Raw genomic sequence first — 25,907 nt, forward strand, 5'->3', positions numbered from 1 at the left:
CCCATTTTAGTACATCTGCTAATCTTGCCTCTACTGAGTCCCAAGATGTTTGCCCATCCCCACCCCACCCCTACTTATACTGGGTAGAAATAAGTGCCAGAAATATTTAAAGGCAGGAGTGTATCATTATTGGACACATCATTTCTGGTTAAATAAATAACTTTAAATTTGATAGAAATGGATTTTAGAGTTTATTTAGATGATAAGTAGGAAGAAGAACAAGAAATGTTTATAGCATGGCTGACATGGATCTGCTAGAAAGGTACCACTTTTTATATGAAATAGCAAATATATTCCATTCATTGGTTTGGACCCAGGATTTTATCAGAATAGAGAACTCTTGAGTGAGGACAACTCCCACTATCAATAATGATCAGCAGCTGCTGTAGCTTCTGGTTCAGAGGTTACCCAGAGTCAAATACAGTTTATCAGCCTTGAATCTATTAATTTCTTATTTTGAGGTCAGCTATAATCCACTATATACCAAGCTGCCTCTACTTTCATTCCAGTATTTATAGGATGGTTATTCTCAATAATTTTCATCACTTCCTTTATGATTATAGCAGCCTATTTTTCTTCCTTACTATACTGTAGGAACTATTGTTTTTATGATTGATCTCCATTGTACTTCTAAATATTCCATTACCTATGTAAAGAAACTTGCATTCTTGCCTATGACAATCTCTGTTAGAAATTCAAACTAAAAAATGTTTTCAAAAAAAGGGAAAAGAGAGAAAATCCATAAAACCTTAAGCATTACAAACAGGAAAATGGTATTGCTTTGCATCATTTTGTAGCACAGAATAATGATTTCCTCTTGTGAATAGATATAAGAAAGTAGTTTATCCCTATTCCCACTCTGAAAAACATTTATAGTGGGTAAATGTTGGTGCTCTTCCCTTTGACATAGGTCTTGTTTTATATTAATCCAACAACTTGAATTTTCCTAGTAGAAATTCTTTAACAAAGACTTCTAGTTTTGTCAGTCCTCAGATGATTTGAACAAAGCAAATTATGAAATAATTCCCTTAACCTCTTTTTTTTTTTGACAATCAGTTGCTGACAGAATTCCAAGAAATTCTGTGATTTGTGGATAGCCAAAATGTACAAAAATCCAGCTTAACATGCCTGTTTTGGTAGTCAGCAGAATTAACAACCATGATAAGCTGGAATTCATTAATATACCCAAAGGAGCACAGTAAAGAAATGGACTAAAAATCCTCATGCTTTTATGTATTTTACAACAAAATATTAAGACCAAAATGGTAAAAGCTGTGAACAAGGCTCCAAGGCTCAGTATAGTCAACAGAAACTTGATCCCTCTTTTCACACAGAGATAATCTTTATATTATCTGATAAGCTGCAGATTCTCATAGTCATGATGCTACTGAATCTATTTCAAAAAATCTAAAGTACAGATGAAAATAGATATAAGAATATAGATTGTTTATTTGTCAATAAGAATGTACTTATTCAATAGAGAAATTAAAATTTAATGTTCTATACAAAATATCCTTTTTTCTAGATATAAACATAAGAATATTTAAGTGCCTCAATGTTTTCATAATTTTATAACCCAAAATTTGTCATTTCTTGTAATTTAATTGCCTATTAATTTCATCATAGCATAGGACTTTGGAGTTGGAGAGGCCTCAAGAGCACCTTACTTTACAGATTAAGGTTTTTTATTTACCCAATATCACACATATAATTAATGAGAGAGCTTGAACTTGTGAAAACACAATCCTTTGCATATAGCAGGTGTTTAATATTTAATTAACTCAAGTTCTCAGATTTCAAATTCAGTGCTCTTACCACTTATCTTTTCTTCCTCTGTTATTTATCTTGATCTTTCACAGTGCCACAAAAAGCCACAAAAGGAAGGCTAAAGAATGTCAAAGCACCTACCTATTTCCCTTGTCCTTTCTAACTTGCCTCCTCACCCTGAAAATTCAAACATGTATTCCCTCATCTCCTAACCTTTGAGATTCCTTCAGGTCTCAGCAAAATCCATTACTTATGTTCTTATGTTAGGATACAATTATATTTTTTCATCTCATTTTATAATCTCATAGCACTTATTAATTATATATTAATATGCATGTAGGAGTACCTAATTATAATTGGTGATTGAATTCACTTAGAGTTATTAAGAGGAATTTTATCCAGAAGTTGAGAAAGATAAGTATATTGAAAATACATAGTTAACAATTTTTGTTTCAACATTAATAAGCCAACACATTTGTAAACCTTTAATCTTACTATTTTAAAATAGCTTGTTTTTATTAATAACTTCAACGAATACTAGGAAGAGTAAAAAAATTTTATAACTTTTTTTTTTCCTACTTTAGGGTGAGTTTGTAGATGACGGAACTGAAACTCACTTCAGTATTGGTAATCATGAATGTTATATAAAAGCTGTCAGTAGTGGAAAGCGAAGAGAAGGGATTATTCATACTCTAATAGTGGATGATAAAGAAATTGCAGAGACTTTGGAGTAACCACCTGTTAATGAATTTGATACTTGCAAAGTAAAAAAAATCAGGGATTTTAAATTACTGTGGTAATTTAATTTGTATTTCCCCATATGTTTAGTCTGTGCTATTCTTATTTTGTAGTTTCATGAAATTAATGTTCTGTTTGAGGCACAGAGGAAAAATTGATTATGTATAACCTTAGATAATGCAAATTATTTTGTAAATAATGTAAAATGTTATACAACACTGAGTAAAAGAAAAAATGTAGAAAAAATAGCAAGTGCTTTAAAGAGGGGAATTTTTACTACAATAAACTATAAAATAAAATTGGTGCTGATTTTTTCAGAAACTGATACACTTTGTCTTTTTTAATCTCCTGGAAATAGGATTTGTTTGGGTTTAAAATAATTGCAACATGCTGGAATACTTTTCTCATTTTAACCATATAAATAAATCTCTTCTTTTTTTTTCTTTTCTTTTCTTTTTTTTTTTAAACCCTTACCTTCCATCTTGGAATATATTGGTTCCAAGGCAGAAGAGTGGTAAGGGCTAGGCAATAGGAGTTAAGTGACTTGCCCAGGGTCACACAGCTGGGAAGTGTCTGAGGCCAGATTTGAATCTAGGACCTCCTATATAGGCCTGGCTCTCAATTCACTGAGCTACTCACTGCCTCCTAAATCAGTCTCTTCTTAAGAGTTCTCATAGTAGAAAATATCTAATGTTATCAGTATCTGATTTTAATAAAAATAAAAATTTGTGAAAATTCAGTTATAGTTTATGGGCTACATATTTTGTATGATTGCTGATGAAAAACAGATAAGGCAAAATATTTTACCTTCAATGAAATACAGGAGAATAATAGGTAGGTTCCAGAACTGTCTTTGAAAATCTCATTTTGCTTATATATATCCAAAAATACAAATAGTATCAATTATTTTATACTTAGGCTGCTGAGGTTTTACCTAAATATACTGTAACATAAACTAAATAAGGGAACAAAGACAGTGACTCTGTCTCCTCCAAGAGGAAAACTAACTTTTTTCCTCTTTATTTTCTCTTTTCTCAATTACGTGTTAAAAAAAAATGTAGCATTCTTTTTTTAAATTGGAGCCACAGATTCTTTCTCTCTCCCCCCTTGAGAAGGAAAGTAATTTTATATAGATTTATACATACAAAGTCATGCTAAACACATTTCTGTATAAGCCACATTGCAAAAAAAAACACATAAAAAACAAGAAAAAGTTAAAAAGGTACACTTTGATCTGCATTCAGATTTCATCAGTTCTTTTTCTGGAAGTAGATAGCATTTTTAATCCTAAATCTTTTACAATTGTTTTGGATCATTCTGTCTTTCAGAATAAGATTCTATTCACTTAGAATATCCTACAATATTGCTCTAACTATGTACAATTTTCTCCTGGTTCTAATTACTTTGCATCAGTTCTCATAAGTCCTGCCCATGTTTTTCTGAAACTATCCTGCTTATAATTTCTTATAGCACTCTAGTATTCTATCACAGTCGTGTACCCCAACTTGTTCATCTATTTCCTCAATTCTTTGTGACCACAAAAACAGTTACTATAAATATATTTGTACTCATAGATCCATTTCCTTTTTATTTTGATCCCTTTGGGATGCAGATCTACTAATGCTATTGCTGGGTTCAAAGGTATGCAGTTTTATAGCCTGTTAGGCATAATTCCAAATTACCCTCCAAAATGGTTTAGATAAGTTTCATAGCTCTACCAATAGTGCATTAGAGTTCCAATTTTTCCATATTCTATCCACATCTGTCATTTTCCTTCTCTATTATGTTAGCCAGTCTAATGGGTGTGAGATGGTACTTTAGAGCTGTTTTGATTTGCATTTTATAATCAATAGTCATTTAGGACATTTTTATATGATTATAGATAGCTTTGATTTCTTCTGAAAACTGCCTGTGCATATCCTTTGACCATTTATCAATTGGAGAATGATTCATAATCTTATATATTGGCTTATATATTTTAGAAATTAGGTCTTTATTAGATAAAGACTTGATGTAAAAAAACAATTTCCCCAGTTTTTCTGCTTTCTTTTTCATCTTGGTCTACACTTAAATTTTGTTTGTACAAAAACTTTTTAATTCAAGGTAATCAAAATTATCCATTTTATATCCTGTAATGCTGTCAGTCTCTTATCTTAAATTCTTCCCTTTTACATAGATCTGAAAGGTAAAAATTTTTATGCTCCTTCGCTTATATCACATCACCCTTTATATCTAAATCATATACCCATTTTGACCTTATCTTGGTATATGGTATGAGATGTTGGTCTGTACTTAGTTTTTCTACCAACCAACTTTCTAGTTTTCTCAGTAATTTTTGTCAAACATTTTTAATCCCCAAAGCTTGTATCCGGGGACTTATCAAACACTAGATTACTTTAGCCCATTACTACTGTGTATTGTGTGTGTAATCTATTTCACTTATCCACTACGCTGTTAGGCTACCTTCCTTCATATTTTTTCCCTGATTCCCTTGATATTCTTGACCTTTTGTTCTTCTAGATGAATTTTGTTATTATTTTTCTACTCCTATAAAAATTTTTGGTAGTTTTATTGGTATGGCCCTGAATAAGTAAATTAATTTAGGTGGAATTGCCATTTCTCTTATATTGGTTCAGCATACCCAGGAGCAATGAATGTTTCTCCAATTATTTGGATCTAACTATTTGTGTGAAAAGTGTTTTGAAATTGTATTATATAGTTTGAGTATTTTATATTGTCTGCAGTTACATTAAATAGCTTTATCTCTTGCTGTTGGACTTTGTTGGTAATATGTAGAATTGCTGATGACTTATTATATGAGTTTATTTTATGTCCTGCAACTTTGCTAAAGTTGTTAATTATTTCAGTTAGTTTTTTCAGTTCATTCTCTAGGATTCTCCAAGTATACCATCATATCATCTGCAAAGAGTGATAATTTTTCTAATTCCTTTGATTCTTTTACTTCTCTTATTGCTATAGTTAGCATTTCTAGTTCAATATTGCAAAATTATGATAATGGCCATCCTTGCTTCTCCCCTTCTTATTGGTAAGGCTTCTAGTTCATCCCCATTGCAGATGATGCTTGCTGATGGTTCTAAATATATACTGTATATTATTTTTTGAAAAGGCCTATCTATTCCTATGCTTTCTAGTGTTTTCAATAGGAATGAATGTTGTATTTTTTCAAAAGTTCTTTCTGCATTTATTGAAATAATCATATGATATTTACTTTTATTATTGATATAGTCTGTTGTACTGATAGTTTTCCTAATAGTGAACCAGTCTTGCATTCCTGGTATAAATCCTACCTAGTCATAATATATATTTGTAATATAGTGCTATAATCTCTTTGTTAGTATTTTATTTCAGATTTTTGCAACAAGTCTTCATTTGAGAAATTGGTCTTTAGTTTTCTGGTTTTGCCCTTCCTGATTTAGGTATCATAACTATATTTGTGTCATGAAAGAAATCTATTCGGACTCCTTTTTTGCCTATTTTTCCAAATAGTTTATATCAAAACTAACCTTTAACACAATGTTGTGGACTAATGTTATTGTAGAAGGAACCCTAACCCAGGAGTTAAAAGGTCTGGTTTTGCCACTTTTAGCCTGGTGGTCTTGAACAAGCCATTTAGCTTCTTTAAGCCTCAGTTTTCTCATTTGTGAAATAGTAATATCTGTCTTGCTTTCTTTAGAGGGTTATTAGGGTTAAATGAAAATATTTATCAGTCAATGTTTTTTAAATGCTTGTTCTGTGCCAGGCATTGTGCTAGGCCCTTGGCACGAAAAAAAAGGCAAAAGCAATCCTCAAGCAGTTTATATTCCTTTTTTTCTGTCACAATTATCAAACATCCTTTTTTTCCACCTTTTCTTTCCCTTACCCATCCCCCTCAGGGGAAAAAAAAAAAGCCTTACAACAAATTGAATCCAGCAAAAAGAAATTTCTCAAATGGAAGTTAGAATATATAAATAAAGGAAAACTGGACTATCATTCTGAGCTGAAGATTCATCATTAATTTTGGAAATTTAAGCTGGGGGTTTCACCCCACTCAGCCTGTGGCAAAGGCATCTTATGGATGCTCACAGTTGATTTTATAGGCTTTTTGACAGTTAATAGAAATCATTGGCTAACAAAACCCAAATAGTCAAAGTATGTTAGCTAATGGTTGCCAAATTTTAGTACAATGTCCAAGCAATTTTATTGGTCTTTTAACAAATATCCTCGGAAAGTGGAGTCTTAAAATCTGAGGACCCTGTTATTAACATGAATTTCTAGAAAAGTAAATACTAGTATTAAATTCCTACTTTCACAACCGACTCTGATCATTTTGTTCTCTTTTATCCTGAATCAGGGATAACAGGAACTCTTATGCTAACTCTTCTCCCTATCTATCAGTGTTTATACACAGCTAATTAACAACTGAGACTAACTTTCCTAACATAGTTACAGATACTACTTAGAGGATCATATGAGATCAATTAGCTTATAATAAGTGATATAAAAGCAATAAATACAATTCCATTTTTTCAGAAGCATTCTTTATCATTGGTTCTCTAGAATCAAAGTAGATAATTGCAGGGATCAGAGTTCTTAAGTCTTTGTCTTTATAATGTCATTGTTGTATAAATTATTCTCTTGTTTCTTACCAAGAAAGCTGTATCAGTTCATATGTCTTCTCTTGTTTTTCTTAAACTTACCCTTTTATCATTTCTTAGGATACAATAGTATTCCATTACATACATACCATAATTTGTTCAATTCTTCCCCAATTGATGGGCACCAAGTTAGTTTCCAATTCTTTCCCCACTCAAGAATTGTTAGAAATTTTTTTTTCACATGTGGGTCTTTTTTCTCTTCCTTTGGTCTTTTTGGGATGTAGACTAAATAGTATTATTATCATTGGATCAGAGTGTGCACTTTTAAGTAACTTCATGTGCATAGTTCCAAATAAGTAGCTTGCTTTCTAAAAGAATGACAATGTAAATATGTACGCATATTATATAGAGTGGATTAAAGGTAGTAGATTGTCATAAAAGTGCTTTTTATGAGAGTCATGTGTGCTGCCCATATGAGTAGATTTACATGGGTTGTCTGAATGTAGTTTGAAGAGGGGTTTTGTAATTGTGGCCATCAAAGACCTTGATTCTTGCCCAGAGGGGAACAGAAAGGATCCTGAGGGTAGCTGCTCTTTATCTGGAAAGAGAAGGCACTGAACTAAAAATTTTACCTACTTTCCTGAATATTAATGGCCTAAGGCAGTGATGTTGAACCTTTTAGAGACTGAGTGCTCAAACTGCAACCCCTCATAAGTGAGCCGCCTGCCTCCCCCCACCCCCTCACAGGGGAGGGGGGAAGCACTCCCATTGGCTGCTGAGCCAGAGAGGTGGAGCATGGGAAAAAGTGCCTCTCCAGTCATGCATGGAGAAGGGGGGGGGGAATATGATAGGTTCACCAGCATAAGCCTAAGGGCACAATTTTAGATCAAAGCTGTTTTCCTTGGACCCATTCCTTAGAAGGGAAAAAGGTACCAAACTTACAACCTTATCTCCTCCTTGAAGAATACTAATTACAAGTGGTGGGCAGCCACAACAGCCATTGTGAGGGAATCAGCAGCAGGTCAGGTTATGTTGAAATAAGAAACACTTGAAACCTGCTTACCACCCTCCAAATAACCACAGAAGAACAAAAACACCTCAAAATGAATACTCAAGCATTAGAACCAACAGAAGGAGAGATGAAGCAGTGCTCTGGCCTAGAGAGCCAGCAGGGAGGACTCATCTCCCTGGGGTACAAGAAAAGAGTGCTAAAAAGTCTCAGTGGGACTCAAGCAGCAGGAAAGCTGTGCTCAGCCTCAGCAGATTGAGCTATAACCAACACAATACAGAACAAACGGTGGTAGGAAGAAAGCAACTGCACAATCCAGCCAAAACAGAGAGGCTGGGCAGCACCAGCAACAGTGGAGGACCTTTAGCCCAACAAGATGCAGCCTCTGTGGGACTGGGCAGAACCCAAATGCAAGCAGCTGAACTGAACAGCTGCAAACCACCCATCAGGCCAACCAGGCTACCTCTCAGAGTGCTCATTCGGAGACAGCTGAGCCAATCCCAAGCCCAATCCATGCATGGGATAGTACTCTGTCTACCTCGGGAATGGAGGGAAGCTTCAGCATATAGACAAAATCAAGGGGAAAAAAATAACCCCCAGATGAGCAAAAGACAAAGAAAAAGCCCGACACTAGAAAAATCTCAGCAAGAGATATTACCAGAATACAAGCTCAGAAGAGGACAGCAATTCCAAAATGAAAATGTGTGACACCTCAAAGGAATGTGTGAAAAGATGTCAAGCCCAAAATTAGCCCCTAGAAGAGCACCAAATACTAATTACAATTTATATATATATATATACACACACATATATTTGTTTATTGAATAGTCAGTAAACTTTTTTAATCCAAGCCAGATAGCAAACACTGGAGAAGTTCCAGAATATAATATACCAAAAAATATACCAGCAAACAAATTCTTTAGATGGGAAGAAGTTTAAGTCTTGATCAAGTAACAGACCTCAATCTCACCCAAGAGAAAATTCTCTAAAGTCTCTACAAAGACAAACTGGAAATCAGGAACAAGTTGAGATACTTGGTTGTTTGCATGATTGCTACTTCCCAGAGTCTTCTTTCCCTTTTCCTAGAACTTGGAGCCATCTCTCTCTTAAGAGGCCTCCCACTGAATCTGCTCCTTTCTAGGTACCCAATATTTAATCATTCTCTCCACCACTTGGGAGTTATTCCTAAGCAAAACTTCACAAAATAACTTGGACTTGAAATCTAAGTTATATATGATTGTAATTAGTGTATATATATATATATATATATATGTATATATATATATACATATAATGTATACTTCATTACTTCATTGCTTTGATAAATTGGTCTCATTGAGGTGTGTACTTCCACCATTGGTACAGTACCTATCCATAACTTTCCATTGATACTTATCCAAGTCTGCCCACAAATTCTCAATAAAGGATCTCCTAATTCAATGGAGGATTTCCCTTACGTGTCTGAACATTTCATATGTATCAGAAGCACTGGGCTATCATCCCTCATTCTTGCTATGTTCCTCAGCCAACTTTTTTCCTGATGATATATTTTCCTTGATGATATCATTTATGCCATTCTTCGAAGGTAAGCTATTGTCGATAATAATGTTATTACCTCCTTAGACTCAGCAGCATGCATTTCTCTCTTGCTGTTTTGAGTCATTCACAATTTTGAACCTTTGGAGATCTATCACGCATTCCATGATTACGAGATATGTAGAGCCTGCAACCAGAATTTGTGTTCTGACAGTGCCCTACGTCTCCCTTGAATTTAAGGCCTAAGCAGTATCCCTTGAAAACTAATGAATTTTTAAAAATAGATAGCTCTAATTAAAAGGAATTTATCTGTTACTCCACTTAAGCAAAGATAGATGAAGCCATCTATTCCACTTTCCCTGGCTGTCCATGCCTGATAAACTCCCCCCATTTCTGCCTCCCTACTTCTTGGCTTCCATAAAGTCACAGCTAAGATCCCATGTTGTACAAGAAGCTTTTCCTGATTCCTTTCCATTCTAGCACCAGCCCTCTGTTGCCCATTTTGTCCTGTATGTGCCTTCTTTGCATTAGTCTCATTGCATTTCTCCTGCATTAGACTACCTCCAGAGTCCGAGCCCTTTTTGCCTTTCTTTGTATTCTCGGTGCTTGGCCCAGTGCCTGCCTTACAACAGGTTGACTGACTGACTAGTGATCGCATAGCTAGGAAGACTAGACTGCTCTAGAAACGCTGACAGACATGTTCTATTTTGTCTACATTTGCAGTCCTTTCTAGTTTCATCCGTTCTCAGGATGATAGTGTTTTGTGGGGATTTGTGCCGAGCATTCTACTGACTTGTGACTACCTCCACAGCTCATCGATGTTTTGTTGGGGACTTTTGTTCGGAATCTCCCCCTCTTCCTTCAGTATTTTATAAAATGTTTTTTGTAGAACTACATAAATCCACGTACACTTAGTCTTGGATAAGCGCTGTAGTTCAGTTTTTGCACACTGTCAGTAAGGATTTGGAGGTCTCGTTGGTATTCCCCATCTCTGGCCCTTTCTTCGGCATATGGACCTTCAGGTCTTCATCAGCTTGGCCCATACACTTCCATCATCTTCCCACCATGCAGGCCTATGGCCTATTCTCCAGGCCCCCCCGTAGACTGCAGATGAGGATAGATTTCATAGCAAATGTGTGGGAGCAGTGAAGTAATGAAGTCAGATTTCCTGAACGGTCCAGGCCCTAGATAGCAGCGGCAATGAACTTGTCTGCAGCCAAAGCCTTCGGGAGCTCCTGCAGCCCTGGATTACCAACACCAAAAAGCTCTGAATTGCCAGCACTACAGCAGACAACCCCATACCATCAGCAGGTAGGTGCTCTCATTAGGCTGATTCTGTGAGTGAAGGAACTGAGGCAGTGACTTTCTAATACAATCATAGAACTGGCTAAGTGTGTGATGCCAGATCTTCCTGAATCTAGACCCAGAAGTTATATCTACTGTCACCCAATTGCCTAAAAAAAGAGAGAGAATCATTGTGACTTCTTTATTTTATTTATTTTTGTTTTGTTTCCTATATTTATTGACAAGTAAATATTGGTCATTGTTGTAAGAGCACATTGTACATAACCAAAATCCCAAAATAAAACCAGAAATACACAATGTGAAAGATGACTCCCACAGTTCTTTCTCTGGAGGTGGATAGTATTCCTCGACATAAACCTTGCAGGATTGTCCCAGATCATGGCATTGCTGAGAGTAGCCAAGTTTCCACAGACAGTCATCATCCAATATTGCTGTTATTGTGTTCAATGTTCTTCCAGTTTTCTGCTTATTTCACTCTGCATCTGTTCCTGCAGATCTTTCCAGCTCTTTCTGAAATCCTCCTGCTTATCATTTCTTATAGCACAATAATATTCTATCACCAACAGGTACCACAATTTGTTTAGACATTCCCCAATGGATGGACATCCCCTCCATTTTCAATTCTTTGCCACAACAGAAAAAGCTGCTATAAATATTTTTGTACAAGTAGCTCCTCTTTTTTATTATCTCTTTGGGATACAGACCCAGGAGTGCCATTACCAGATCAGAAGGTACAACTAGTTTTAAAGCCGTTTGGGCATAGTTCCAAATTGCCTTCCAGAATGGTTGGATGAGTTCACAACTCCACCAACAAAGCATTAGTGTTCCAATTTTGCCACATCCACTCCTGCATTTATTACTTTACTGCCATATTGGGCAATCTGATTGGTGTAAGGTGGTACCTCAGAGTTGTTTTAATTTGCATTTCTCTAATCAAGAATGATTTAGAACATCTTTTCATATGATTATTAATGGCTTTGATTTCTTTGTAACTTTTTTAATTCCTAGGAGAAAGAGAAACCAGAAAGAATCATAGAGGTCATCTTTAAAAATTATGGGTTGAATCAAATATTACTTTAAAAAGAATAACAAACTTGTACATAATAAATTCACAATTTCACGTACAATCGTTTATTATATATAGCCTAGACTTCTGACCATGTCTAGTTCTAACATGCAGAAGGCCTTGAAGGGCCTTTGATCATGCCCAGTTGGTCTAACATGGAAGCTACAGAGTCTCTGGGAATGGGATTGGGGGGAGGGGGAGATGTAGTACTCTCTTTTTACTGCCTGTTCTTTCAAATTGGTGAGACTAAATAAACCCCTTTCTTTCTCCATCTTTTTTGACTGTTCTTTCTCCTCATATCCACTGAACTGGTGAGAGGGAAGAGAAACTTCCTCTGCTTGCTCGCCTCTATTCCAGCACTGAAGAAATGTTTAGGGGGGGAAGAGGGTGCCCAGGAGGCACTCTGCACAGGACCCTCACATTGGAACCAGGATTGCAAGGCTGAGTGGTGCACCTGCCAGGCCTGCATGGAAGCCCGGAGAAGCCAAGGTGCCGGGGATTCGAGTCCCCTGGGACTGTGCCCTTTGGGAATTGAGCTAAGCAGTGATTGAGGTGGTACACGGGGAGAGGAAGCACATGTCTCCCATGTGTTATGGGAGTAAGTTTGTATTTTGGTGATCATACTTTTGGAAGTAAATATCCTCTCTGGGAAAGTGATGATGGCATCTGTTTAGGATCAACACAGCCTTCTCTTGTGTCCATTAAAAAAAACAACCAAACAACACTATGTCTGGGGTTGGGGGCAGCTAGGTAGCAGTGGATAGAACATCAGGGCTGGAGTCAAGAGGACACGGCTTCACATCTGGCCACAGACACTTCCTGGTTGTTGTCTTAGAATTGATACTAAGGGAAAAGGTAATGGTTTAAAAAATGAAATAAAATATTGGACAGAGAAGTGAGAAAGCCAGAGAAACAGGAAGAGCTGGAGAAATTGGCACAAAGTGAAATAAGTTGAACCAAGGGAGCAGTCTACAAAATGACTACAGAAAGGAATACAGTGTCTGAGTAAGCATGATATCTAACACTGGCACTGGATCACACAGTATGAAACATACGCCTCCCTCCTCTTAGAAGAAAGATAGTGGGAGGACTATAATATTGTAAGATGTGGTCAATGTGTAATTTTTGTTTAAGCCTTCATTACATTAGTGAGAGGACCAAGGATAAGCAATGACTAGAGTAAAGACCAATAAAACTACTTTATTTTTTAATCAATATTTTACTTTTCCCCACAATAGCAGTTGTGAGTATTCGTTTTTCAAAATTCAAGACCCAAATTCTCTCCTTCCTAACTCTTCTCCCCACTCCCCTAAAATGGTAAATAATTCTATCTAGGTTATACAATAAAATTTATTTTAAAAATGAAGTCTGAGCCCTTACTGCTCTTCTGCCTTGGAACCAATATAGTATTGATTCTAAGACAGAAAGTAAGGGCTTAAAAAAAATGAAGTCAGGTAGTAGTGGAAGTAGCTGGGGTAGCAAAAGCTGTGATCTATGGACTGGTGGGTAATCTGGGTGGGTCCTCTTTGGGCTGCTTCCTCTGGCTAGGGACTGGACCTGAAGAGGGTTATGGTCTAATCTCTAAGAGGTCTCAAGTGGTAGAATTCAATGATCTTGTGACTTCTGGCCCTTCAGGAAAAGAATCAGGGCTTCCAGGAACAGTGGTACCAGAGACCTCTTTAGGAGTGAGGTCCTAAGTTGGACAGCAAACTGAGAAGTTTCATCAGCAGTGTGATACGAGTGGGAAATGTTCTTGCCTCAATGTTTGACCCAGGATTCATGCACTAGGGTAATTGTAAGGATTGGTAGTGCTTATCACCATGCAATCTCGTAGATGAATGGAATCCATGTGGCCCAACATGAGGGTGGCCACCTCCCCTCTGAGGCCAACATCAGCAGGTTTGGTGCATGTTCTCCTGGTTCTGCTCCTTTCACTCTGCATCAATTCCTGGAGGTCATTCTAGTTCACATGGAATTCCTATAGTTTATTATTCCTTTGAGCACAATAGTATTCCATCACCAACAGATTCCACAAATTAATTGTTCAATCCTGGGAAGTTGTGTTGCAATACTGTTGTCATCAACAACACTCTCAACCTTCATTCTGTTGCCCTGTATCAGCTGTCTGTATCCCAACCACTTTAATTCAGAGCACAAATGTTGACTTCTTCAACTATCTTGACTTCCCCAGTGTCTTCCTCTAGCTAGCCTACTTCCATGTTCTACACTGATATGATGCAGAGCACAGAGCTAGTGAACTATGAGACTATGTTATAAGGCAGTGAGAACTTCCAGCTGGAACTGCTTCTCTGGGACAGAAGGCAGAATAGTGGCTGGCCAAGGGGAAGGGCACCCAGGACCAGTACCTAGCCTCCAGGTATGATGGTCTTACTTGGTATAAATGACATCCTTCCTGTGAGCATCATATGATCATGACAGTCACCCAGAGTCGATTCTCAGTATAAAACCCATCTTCTTCTATGGGATTAACAAGCATGAGCATGGAAATATCCATGGGAAAGGATTCAATTGGGCTCTGCTAATGAAAAACTTCAGAATGTTCCACTGAGTGGAGACAAACTCCTTTCATACAAGCCAATACTTCTAAGCTGAGTTGATGCAGCTCTGTGATTGCTTCAGCATCATGGTTATTATAAGTGTCCAGATGTGAGCATTGTGCTGTGACAGAGCTTTGGGAATATCTCACCACCAGGAGACCTAGTCTGGAGGGACAAGAACCATTCAGTTGTGGTTATGGGCTCTGTGGCTAATTGTCCTCCTTTGGGGCTGGTGCCAGCTTTTTCAGGATCATGACTGCCCACGTCAAAGCCTTGGAGCCCACCAGACCTGTGACCCAATGACCTGAAGAGCCACATCTGAGCCTGGTGTGAATTATGGAACCACATCGTGATGTGGCTTAATACATAGATGCAATCTGTATAAACAGCAACCAATCCTGGTACCATGATTATAAACTATTAAAGTGAGACCAGCTCAACATCCAGGTAGTGAGCAAGTATAAATTATACCAGAAATCAATTATCCAAAGTGAGTGTAGAGTAGACGTCAATGAGTTTCACTAGGTCCTTCCTCTGATGTTCACTAAGAATACCAGAAAATTAAAGACTTGTAGTATCATTTAGTTCTAGACCAAAGACACAAAGAATACATGCTTGGAGAGCTCATGTGGAATTTTTCTGATTTTGTGATGAACAAATTGCTTCAGAGAGTATTGGGGTATAAAAAGGAAATCTTTAGCTGTCAGTTATAACAGAAAAACTCAATATTCCTTTTTACAACAAATTTTGTTTAATAGAATTTATTCCCAGGTATCTCAGCTCATCTCTCCCCTCCCAGCACCATAGAAGGATTCACTCAATAAAAAGATATGCATATATAGACTGTCTTTCATGTTTCTATTTTTCAGCTCATTCTTTAGAGGTGGACATTCACAAGTTATTCTTCAAATATTAATTTTATAGCTGTATGTAATTTTCTTTTGGTTCTACTTGTTTCAATCTTCATTATACTTCATGTAGATATTCCCAATTAAAAAAAATAACTTGCTCATTATTTCTTAGGTCGCAGTAATATTCCTTACCAGTCATATATTACAATTAGTCCAGCCATTCCCCAATTGATGGACATCTCAGTTTCCAGTTCTTTGCCCTCACAAAAAATGTTGCCACAAATATCTTGGAACATATCAGTTCTTTTCCTTTTTCCCTGATCTCCTTAGGAAACAGACCCAGCAATAGTATTGCTAGGTCTAAGAGCATACAGAGTTTTACAACTCCCTGGGCATAATTCCAAATTGTTCTCCAAAATGGTTGGATCTGTAGTTCCACCAACAGTATATTAGTGTTCCCATTTTCCCACATCCTTTCCAATATTTATCATTTTGCCCTTTTATCATTTAAACAATCTTATAGGTGTGAGATGATATCTCAGAATTGTTTTGATTTGTATTTCTCAAATCAGTAGTGATTTAGAGCATTTTTTTCAGCATTATTTTTGAAAGACTGAAATTGGAAAACTGCCAGTGAAACCATGTATCTTCAATTGGTCATGACTCCATAGTATTTGGAGCCAAACTCCTGACCACAAAAATGAATCCTACACACCAGAGCAAAAACCTATCCAGTGAACTGGCTGCTTGATTTGCAAGGATCCCTGTCATGTCAATTGAGAGATGTTTCATGCATTGTAGAATACACTTTATTGGAGGAGAGGGAAATGGGGTTGGAGAGACATGGAGCTTTGTGGTAATGTCCCATTAGAGGGGCTACTGTCAAGTAGGAGATAAAACCTTGTTTCCAGAACATGAAAATAAGTGTAGAGTTGGGCGTCCAGAAGTGGGAGTATGTACATAAAAATATGCCTGGAAAGAATCGGAAACCATTTTGACAAGTCAATGTTGGGCACAGACTTTTTTCTTTACAAGCAAGCTATTTCAGTGAAGACACTATCTATCATATTGAAGCCACATTGGTTACAAAGTTGTATGTCTTCCCAAGAATAGCCCTATCTATACTGGAAAGCAAAGGTTCACAGCAGGAGTCTCATCCCCTAACAGTGATTTATCTAAGTTCAATGTACTCCATCCAGTAAAACATTGGACTAGACTGGGTGAAGTAAAGTGAGAATTAAAAAATAAAGCTAAATTTAAAATTTCAGTAGACTAACTAGGGACAAGAAGATACTCTAGACATGGGGGAAAGCATGAACAAAGGAATAGAGGTGGGAAATAGAGAGTTATTTAGGAGACAGAGAATATAGAGTCATAGGATTCCAGATTAAGATTTAGAAATGACTTTACAGGGTCTTCTGGTCTAACTCTCATTTTACAGATGGGAAAACTGTGGTCTGGAGAGGCTAAGTGATTTTGCCCAGGTCACATAGGCTATTGTTATTGTTAGTGAGTTGTGTCTGACTCTTAAAGACCCCATTTGAAGTTTTCTTGGCAAAGATACTTGAGTGGATTGACATTTCCTTTTCTGACTCATTTTATAGATAAGGAAACTGAAGCAAACAGGGATAAGTGACTTGTCTGGGATTACACAACTACTAAGTGTCAGATTTGAATTTAGGGACATGAGTCTTCCTAACTCCAGGTGGTCAGTCTATCCACTGCACCACCTACCTGCTCCTTGGTCACTCAGGTAACAAATGACAGAGGCAAAGTCAGGTTCTTTCCCTCCAACCTAACTTTCTTTTCTTTGTATAACATTATTAGATTGCTTTGGTTGGAACATTAAGTATGATATAAAGCTAGAAAATGAAGAGTACTGAACAGCTAGGGAAAAGGTTCCTCTCACCTCAGATTAACTGAAGCAAGTTCACAGAACCAGAAGCTATGTACATATGTATTAGAAACACACACATAAATGTATACTTATATATTTCTATCCTTGTTTATCTTCTCTGCCTTTCAAGTCCCTAGAAATATGAAAATTGAAATTCAACATTTACTTGTATACTGTCAATTCTCATGTAGATACTACTCTAGTAAAGGCTAATTTGAAAAGGTACATGTAGAGGAAAGCTGCAAGGATGGTGTATTCTCAAAGCCATGTCTTATGACGATCAATTGAAAGAACTGGGAGTATTTCATCTGGAACAATATAGACTTGAGGGGCAAGGGGAAATGGATTTTTGCTGTTTTCAAGTATACAAAAATCTCATTTGGAACAAATTGTAGACTTATTCTATGTAGCTCTAGAGGGGATCATTAGACTAGTGGATAGATGTTATGAGGAGAAAGATTTCAACTCAATATAAATAAGTACTTCTTAACTGTCACAGCAGTTCAAAGAAGAAATGGAGAAGTAAAGTCCCCATTAATGACTGTGTTTATGTTCTTCCTTCCTACTCACAAGATTCCATGATTTAATAATTTCTATCAATGGAGTAATTGAAATCTTTTCCCAACATCTAACAATTTAGGACATTATTTTTAAAAAAATTCTAACATACCATCCATATAAAAAGCAGATAGACACAGACTGAAAACCAAAGTATATTTTCTTTCTTCCTTTTGGGACACAGCCAAAATAGTTTGTTTTGCATGACTATGCATATTTGTAATGGATTGATTTTCTTGTCTTTGAAAAGAAAGGGAAAAGATTCAGAACTAAAATAAAATGGAAAAGAATTTTTAAAGAAATGAATGAAAGAAAAAAGAAAAAAAATTCTGTCTTTAGCCCTGTCCTTAACCTATACCAGAAATGATCCTGGTACATAACTAACTTCACCACATTATCTGCTATTCTAAAAATGATTGCACCAGCCTAAAAAGGGGAAAAAATGCACTATTTCAAATTTGAGTTTATATATGTTAGTATTATATTATGACCTCATTGATTATATGTGTATATATACTAGAATCTTTATTTTCATCTATAATCTTTCTCGTCTGAACTCATGACTTCTTGTATTTCTCTTATAGATGCATATATTATTTTATGTTACACATATTTGTTTTATCTGTCTTATTGTTTAAGTCTGAGTTCTCAAAGCATTCACAACATTGCACCTGTAATGTATCATAAATAGGAAAGGTGTGTGTAACAGTCTTTCTCAAAGATGCAACCCTTGCCAGAATCATGACTATGACTTGCCATGTGTGGTCACAAGATAGTAAACATATGTACACTTTCCTGCGACTAATACAGCTCATAATAGAGAAAATTCTTACATGAGAAGTCAGAAAATGTAGGTCATGTAGTTATACCTTCCTAGTGTCCTGGAAGCTCACAATCAGATTGCCAAAAAAATGTTAGCCAACCTAGTCTAGTCCCTCAGGAAACTGGCCCTTTCATCCTTAAATTTCTCAACCAATGATGGCACAGAAAGTTGTTCAAGAGTGTGACTCAACTGGCAGGGTAATTGGCCTAAGTACTGTTGGTACTGTCCACTACACCAGTGCTGAAGTACCCAGGCACTTGACTTCCCTACAACTGCTAGCTATGGTGCTGATTTCTAGATTGTAAACTCCTTGAGGAAAGGGACTCATTTTATTCATCTTTGTAGTACCCCCAAGGCATAGCATAGTGCATTATACTAGATAATCTAATAAATTTTATTACATGGACAGATTTCCTTTAAAAGCTATTGAAAACATGATATATGCGAAGTCCATGAAAATTAGTGAATTATATTTAGATAATTTCATTTTCAAAACATTATCTTTAGGATCACTTGATCTAGAAATTACATAAAGGCAGCCTTTTCATCTATCCATAAATTCTTTAAATAAGAGTGTGGCTAGATAATTATGGGCTAATTTACCTAAATGTTTACTTTAGACTGCATTGCCTTTGAAATATATAGAAATAATGTTACCAGCTCCCCTCATCTTTCTCCCAGTGTCCAAGGATACCAAAGTTCAGTTTCAGGAAAAGTGTGTTGTATTTTTCAGTCAGACTAAACTGTAGGCTTTACTCTATATTTTCCACAGTAAGTCTTCTACTTAAGGTGAAAAAAAAATTAAAACCATATAAGGAATTCCTCCCACTTCAATTCCAGGAAAACACAAAATTCAGGTAACCTGGGGAGTTTTAGAGGTACTAGATTCCAAATATTTGCAAAGAGTAATTGTGCTCAGCTAATTGTAATTAGCTAATTCAGAGTATATTTGAAATAATGGAGGAGAAAAGAACTAAGGAGGTATTTAAATATGAGTCCCTTAGTTATCTGATCCAATTCAAAGTCTTTATAATCTGATGGCATAGGGCAGCTAGGTGACTCAATGGATAAGAGAGACAGGCTGGGAGATGAGAGGTCCTGGGTTCAAAACTGGTATCAAACACTTCTTAGCTGTGTGACCCTGGGCTAGTCATTTAACCCCTATTGCCTAACATCTTACTGCTCTTCTGCTTTGGAACTGATACATAGTATCAGTTTTAAGGTGGAAGGAAGGAAATAAATAAAAAAATATAATCTGATGGCACATGTTCTTGAAAACAATAAAATCCAAAAGTATATCTGTTCTATGACTCATCCTAGGCTCATTTCCACTGAGGATGGCTTAAGAAACACTCCGGATATTTAATCAACTTTATAATAAAAGGTGAATTTCCTCACATAGACATCAACTTAACTATAACTACTGCTATAATATTTTCTGGCGCTTATGACTATACTTTCAAGTATATACATATTTTACATAATTATCAGTTCTAGTACTGCTTTTTCACTTTAATTATTTCAAATAGATTTTTTTCATATTTCAAGATATTTTTCATGTTTAGCATTTTTGTGGTAATATCAAGGCAAGGTGATATAAAGGAAAGAGCATAGCACTTAGAGTTTGGAAGATTTCAATTCAAATCCCAAGCCTGACATTCTCTAATTCTGGAGGAAAATCATTTTGTGTCTTGAATAATTTCTTTGGCATAATCTGCTATTTAACATAGTAAAACAACCTTTATATCCATAGAGGTCATTCCCTACTCTAAAGAAATCTGAGCTACTTCGGGTATGGCCATGTAGTATTCTATTACATCTATGTACTTTAGTCTGCCTGGTCATTTATTAAGCTGGTGAAGTCATCTTTTCATATTGATATCTACCTTGTTTGTTTTAAAGATCATGCATAATCTATGGTGCCCTTAGTAAAGGAGAGAGGAATACCCAAACTTGTTGGCCAAATTCTTTTTATAAAAAGATTTTTAAATCATTATAGGAATCCATAGTGATTCTCTTTGAAGTGAGCAATCCTTAGAGAAGGAGACAAAACAGGAGATTAATTATAGAGGGGAATGTGGCATTGGGAATGGTATACCATGAAACACAATTCTCTTCTTCCCAATAACAAATTACTCCCATGCTCAAAGGATAGCAACTCATATTTCCTTAGTGCATTAAGGTTTATGACAGAATTTTCTTACAGCAATTGTAGAAAATTAATTTTGAATTGTGAAACTTTTGTGAGATAATTTTTTTAGTACCCCTTCCCCTTTCCTGTCTGATTCTAAACTGAGGCTATACCTAGTCCACTTCTCTTCCCACTCTCTGCCTACCCCAAGCTATTATGAAAATGGGATGGAATCTTTTGTCTTTGTTAAAGATAAAAGTACTAAAGGCAAGGTTAATCAACCATGGTGAGCCCTGATTAATGGTAGGTTGAGTGCCATGTTGCTTAAAGTACAATGGGTTAACAACATGGCAGCAGAATGTGCGGGTCTTTTCCAAGTCCCAGCAAAGACATACCCCTCTTCTGATGAAGCAATAAATCGTTACACCGGGAGACTTCCTCAGCTGCATTGGATGGCCATGTTGTCTTTTGTGCTCCAACATACCCCAAGCACTCCACAGTGCTTTGCTGCGTTGCCCTCTCAGCCGTTGAACCTTCTTGTTGGTTTCTTCCATCTGTTCCGCCGAAGCAGTCTTCACATGCTGGGTGAGCAAAGCCCTGGTTCAACAGAGGTCAACGACCCGATGGCTACCCTCACAAGGTTTAGCCGGCCTGTCGAAGCTGTTACCGATATTATTATTGAATAAGCCCATATAAAAACAGCTTTTCTAGTTTTGACTTTGTAAATTGTCACATAGAGGATAGATGGACTCCATCAGAAAATTGCTATAACAACCTTTGGAAATTTTAATGTGCTAAATATCTCAATTGATTTTAAGGGTTCTTTAGACATGATTTTTAGAATTTTTCTTAACAATCTCTGGTCATTTTTGCCTGCCCCTAACATGAGGTAAGGCCTATTTTAATAGATGAAGTGAAATACATTTATAACCTCACCTCCCTCATTTAAAAAAAAATGTGAATGGAAGTTGGACAGTTAATCCCAGGGCATGTACCCCTAGAAGCCTCCAAAAAGGAGCACCCCTCATTTATAACTCTTTGGCTCACTACTTAACTTCCACCAGAATGATATCTAGATTTCTTGATGATGTTCTAAACCCAAAATGCATTTTACTTTGTTTAAAAATATGTTTACCAAGGTTGAAAGATTTGCTATGTTTGTATAACTTGTGACAAATATCCCTCAGTTCATAGACTTTTAAAATGCCATACAGCATCTCATGTAAAAATGATAGTGTGTTTGTTTGCTATTGTAATTAACTGGGCTATTGAGAATTTGGGGGATATTGATACCTACATATTTATACTATTGTTCTTTATAACAAAAACTGTTACCTTGTGAAATTCACAGTGGATCATGGCCAGATGTGAAGAGGAAATGGATCACATTTTTGGTAAGAAAACCTTGTATTCTATATTTTCTTAGCTGACACAGTGTGTCAATGATTTATAAGCTACATTTTGAATTTTTAAAACTTTTATTATATTCTTCTTGCATGTGCAATATACTATTTTAGTTTTTTTATTTTTTCTCTCCTTTTTTATATTTGAAGCACATGTCACCAGTATTAAGATTTTCTTTAACTTTTTTTGATTTTGCAGTAATGTAAGTTTGAAACACATTTGCTAATGCATGTCCCAAAAGCTTGAGACTATAAAAATGATGCCACTAATTGTTTAAAAAATTATGGGATTTTGCTTAGTGATTCTGTCTGATTCAAGGACAAGATATAAACAAAAGAGCCATTGCATAGGGCCAAAGATAAACCAATCCAGGATGGATTGATGAGCTTCTAAGCCAATACAAAAGTCTTGAACCTAGTGTGAAGACTCAGGTTTGCGATGTTTAACATTTGTTAAGACATAGGCCTTCCTTGTGTCCACATTCACTCTGAAAATACAGACAAGTATCCCCAAACTTGGCTCCTACCTGGCTCCTATAATCTGGTCCCTTTTTCTGTCTTTTCATAGTGTGGCAAACTTTCTGTAGTCCTGGCTACTGACTGGGTAAATGCATCATTACTTAGATCATTTTAATTGGGCCCTGATTCGAGAACCTGTTATAGATTTATTTTTCCTTTACTTGGAATTTTTACACATAAGACTTTGATAGTCCATATTTTCATCAAGAAATTATCTTTTTTATTTGGATTTTTCTGGTGTCTTTTTAATTTCTCTTGCAAATTGTTTCATATACCTCATAACTCAGCCATGCATCCCTAAGTGATCCTGTGTTTTTCAATCACCCTCTTCACGGGGAAATGTAAAAAATATTATTATTTTAAATTGCAAAGTTTAAATTCCTCTTAAGAAGACTATTAGGTAAAGAAAGATGATACCTCTCTGAATCCAGAAACTGAACTGTTGGAAAAGACACCATGAAGAAGCCTCCAGACCACAAGCTGCACAAGAAGATAAAATTTGAACTTTGGGTGTGGTTGATTGAACATTTATTTGTATCTATACTTTCATGCCAATGGGGACTGCCCCCTAACTGGCTTTTTGTCAATGCATCTAGCAATTATTGGTTTTATTCTTTTTTCCTCTTATCCTCAAATTATTGTAATCTTTAAGTTGATTATGTTTTCATGATCCTTTGGGGAAATTCTTCTTCCCAAACGATCATATGGAGGAATGTAAAAATGTAGATTTGAGCCCCAGACTTCAATTCCCAGGAGTCCTTGGTAGCTCCCAGAGTTCCCCATAATCTCAGGTGAGGTCATCACCTGGGCCACAAGGAGAGAGGGGTTTTTAAATGGATTCCGCCTTCTTCTGTCTCTCTCTGTTCCTACTTCCGCTTCTGAGCACATTTGGCTCTCTACCTAGCAGGCAAGATGTGAGTGGTTGTGAATGGACTCTCTGGGTTTAGACACGTGCTTTCTTATTTTGTATTTTCTTTAATTCTTAATTTTTAATAAACCTCTAAAAAAACATAATACTTCTAGCAGAGAAACTAATTTTAAATGCTACAGTTTTTGGCTTCAAGTCCGATGTTCTTTCCATCACATCACACTTTATAAATGAGGGAGATAAAGTTCTTCATCTTGTCCCAAATTCTCATTTCATCTGGGCTTGTAGAAAAGTGAAAGGGACAATCAGCTAGCCATCTTTTACAATCCTTTCCCAGCTATTTTTGTTTCCTTTTCCAGCTATTTTAATTAATCCTCACCAAAAACAAAACCCAATTCTGAACAGTTGTATTTATTTTGCTTACATTATGTGTGTGCATGCTGTTTCTCTCAATAGAATGTAGACTACTTAAAGTTGGGAATTGTCTAATATTTGTCTTTTTATTCCCAACAGCTAGGACAATGCCATTGCTAGTGGAGGGATCCTTGGTACACAGGATGCCCTTCATCTGTAACAAAAATTCACCACAGTTCTTCAGATTGATGGAATGTGCCAAAGGGTCCCATCCTTTCAGGATCTACCTTCTTATTACTCTACCTTCTTATTACACTTTTTTTGGGGGAACTGACTGTTGGAAGCCCCAGAAGGCCACTACAATCAAGCTTCCTACAGGGAAAAGAATCTGGCTCTGGAATATAAAGACTTGTGTTCAAATTCTGCCTCTGATGCTTACTTCCTGTGTGTCATTGGATAAGTCACTTAACCTTCATGATCTTTAGTTTCTTCATCTGAACAGTGAAAAGTTTGAATTAGGGGACATCTGAGGGTCCTTTCAGCTCTGAATCTATTACCCTATACATTTGGGAGAAACTTGCTTTCCTGCAACCTTCCCCTTCTTTCACTAGGGAGAAATTGATCATTTTTCAAATGATTAAAGAAGAGAGGAAGATCACACTCCCCAACTCTTTAAATCTATATTATTTTTATTTTCTTGCTTTTGTTTTTGAATGAGAAATGTGGGAAAAGAAAACAAAACCTTACAAATAATTTTTATCAATTTGACTTAAAGAAAACATAGGAAAACTTGGATATCTTAGATGCATCAGATTCATATCTGCGTAGAGAGGGAAGGGATTGCAGACATCTTCTAGCCCAATGCCTTCATTTTAATGATAAAAGAACTGAAAAGCTGAGAGGGTAGATGACTTATCCAAAGTCACACAGGTAGGAAGCAATCCAGCTAGCATTTGAATGAAGTTTATCTAATTCCAAGTTCAGTGCCCTTTCTACCATTCTGTGATTAGTGAGAATGGCATTACAGGAAGCAATTAATTCCATGGGGGGAGGGAAGGGAGGAATGTTATAATTGGGTTTCCAAGTAACAGTATTAGAATGAAGCTTTGCAATATCATGCTGAGATTAAGTTATGTTGCATTACTAATATTATTAAGAATTAACATTGGTCAGAGTAATATCATTATATGTAATATGCCTGTCTTGTCTATATTTCCTGTTTTATTTACTTGTATCTCCATCCCTTCTCTACCTCCCTGTCTCTGAGTATTAGAAAATCTGTAGCTTGGTGAGCTGAAGAAATGCATTAACCATGCCCTAGCAGCCTCAGGAGAGACCTACCCTATTAAGAAAGGCTCCCTGCATCCCCAGGTCCTTGGCTGAAGGCTGAGACCCCTCTGGCTAAGGACTAACTAGCCCTGCCCAGGTTGAGCCAGGGCTGGAGCAAATTACTTAGTGTGTAGGCTAGATAGTTCATCCTATCCTCTCTCTATGATTTTTCTTACTTCTACTCTTCTATATTTTATAAATAAATTATTAGAATAAATCTCTTTGGAATTAATTAAATTCCTGTTGACCCTATTCTTAAGTAATCCAGTCCAACCTTTTATAAAAACAAACAAACAAAAAAAAACCCCTCACATTTCCACCCCTTTACAGCTGCTTCTTTCCTCCTTTAAGAATGTAAGCTCCTTGAAAAAAACACCATTCATAAGCAAAGGATAAACTATGGGAGTGGAAACACCGAGGAAAAGCAACTGCCTGAATACAGAGGTTGAGGGGACATGACAGAGGATAGACTCTAAATGAACACTCTAATGCAAATACTATCAACAAAGCAATGGGTTCAAATCAAGAAAACATGTAATGCCCAGTGGACTTACGCGTCGGCTATGGGGGGTGGGGGGGAGGAAAAGAAAATGATCTATG

The 25,907-nt window shown here is 36.4% G+C and overlaps 1 protein-coding gene across 10 annotated transcripts in view; it reads left to right on the plus strand.

Moving 5' to 3' along the window:
- FAIM (Fas apoptotic inhibitory molecule) overlaps window positions 1–25,524 on the plus strand; it is an 87,150-nt gene extending 61,626 nt beyond the window's left edge. For 6 of the 10 annotated variants that reach the window (XM_056793669.1, XM_056793666.1, XM_056793665.1 and 3 more), the window contains 2 exons: window positions 22,186–22,228; window positions 24,138–25,524. In XM_056793669.1, the coding sequence (XP_056649647.1) occupies window positions 22,186–22,228; window positions 24,138–24,463 (369 nt within the window). In that variant the 3' untranslated portion in view covers window positions 24,464–25,524. Of the gene's footprint in view, window positions 1–2,351; window positions 2,827–22,185; window positions 22,229–24,137 lie in introns of those variants that run through there. The other 4 variants (XM_007493935.3, XM_001365441.4, XM_016433555.2 and 1 more) reach the window with 2 other exon arrangements.
- Window positions 25,525–25,907: the final 383 nt, after the last annotated feature.

Source organism: Monodelphis domestica, chromosome 4, assembly GCF_027887165.1.
Source record: "Monodelphis domestica isolate mMonDom1 chromosome 4, mMonDom1.pri, whole genome shotgun sequence".
Taxonomy (NCBI): Eukaryota; Metazoa; Chordata; class Mammalia; order Didelphimorphia; family Didelphidae; genus Monodelphis; species Monodelphis domestica.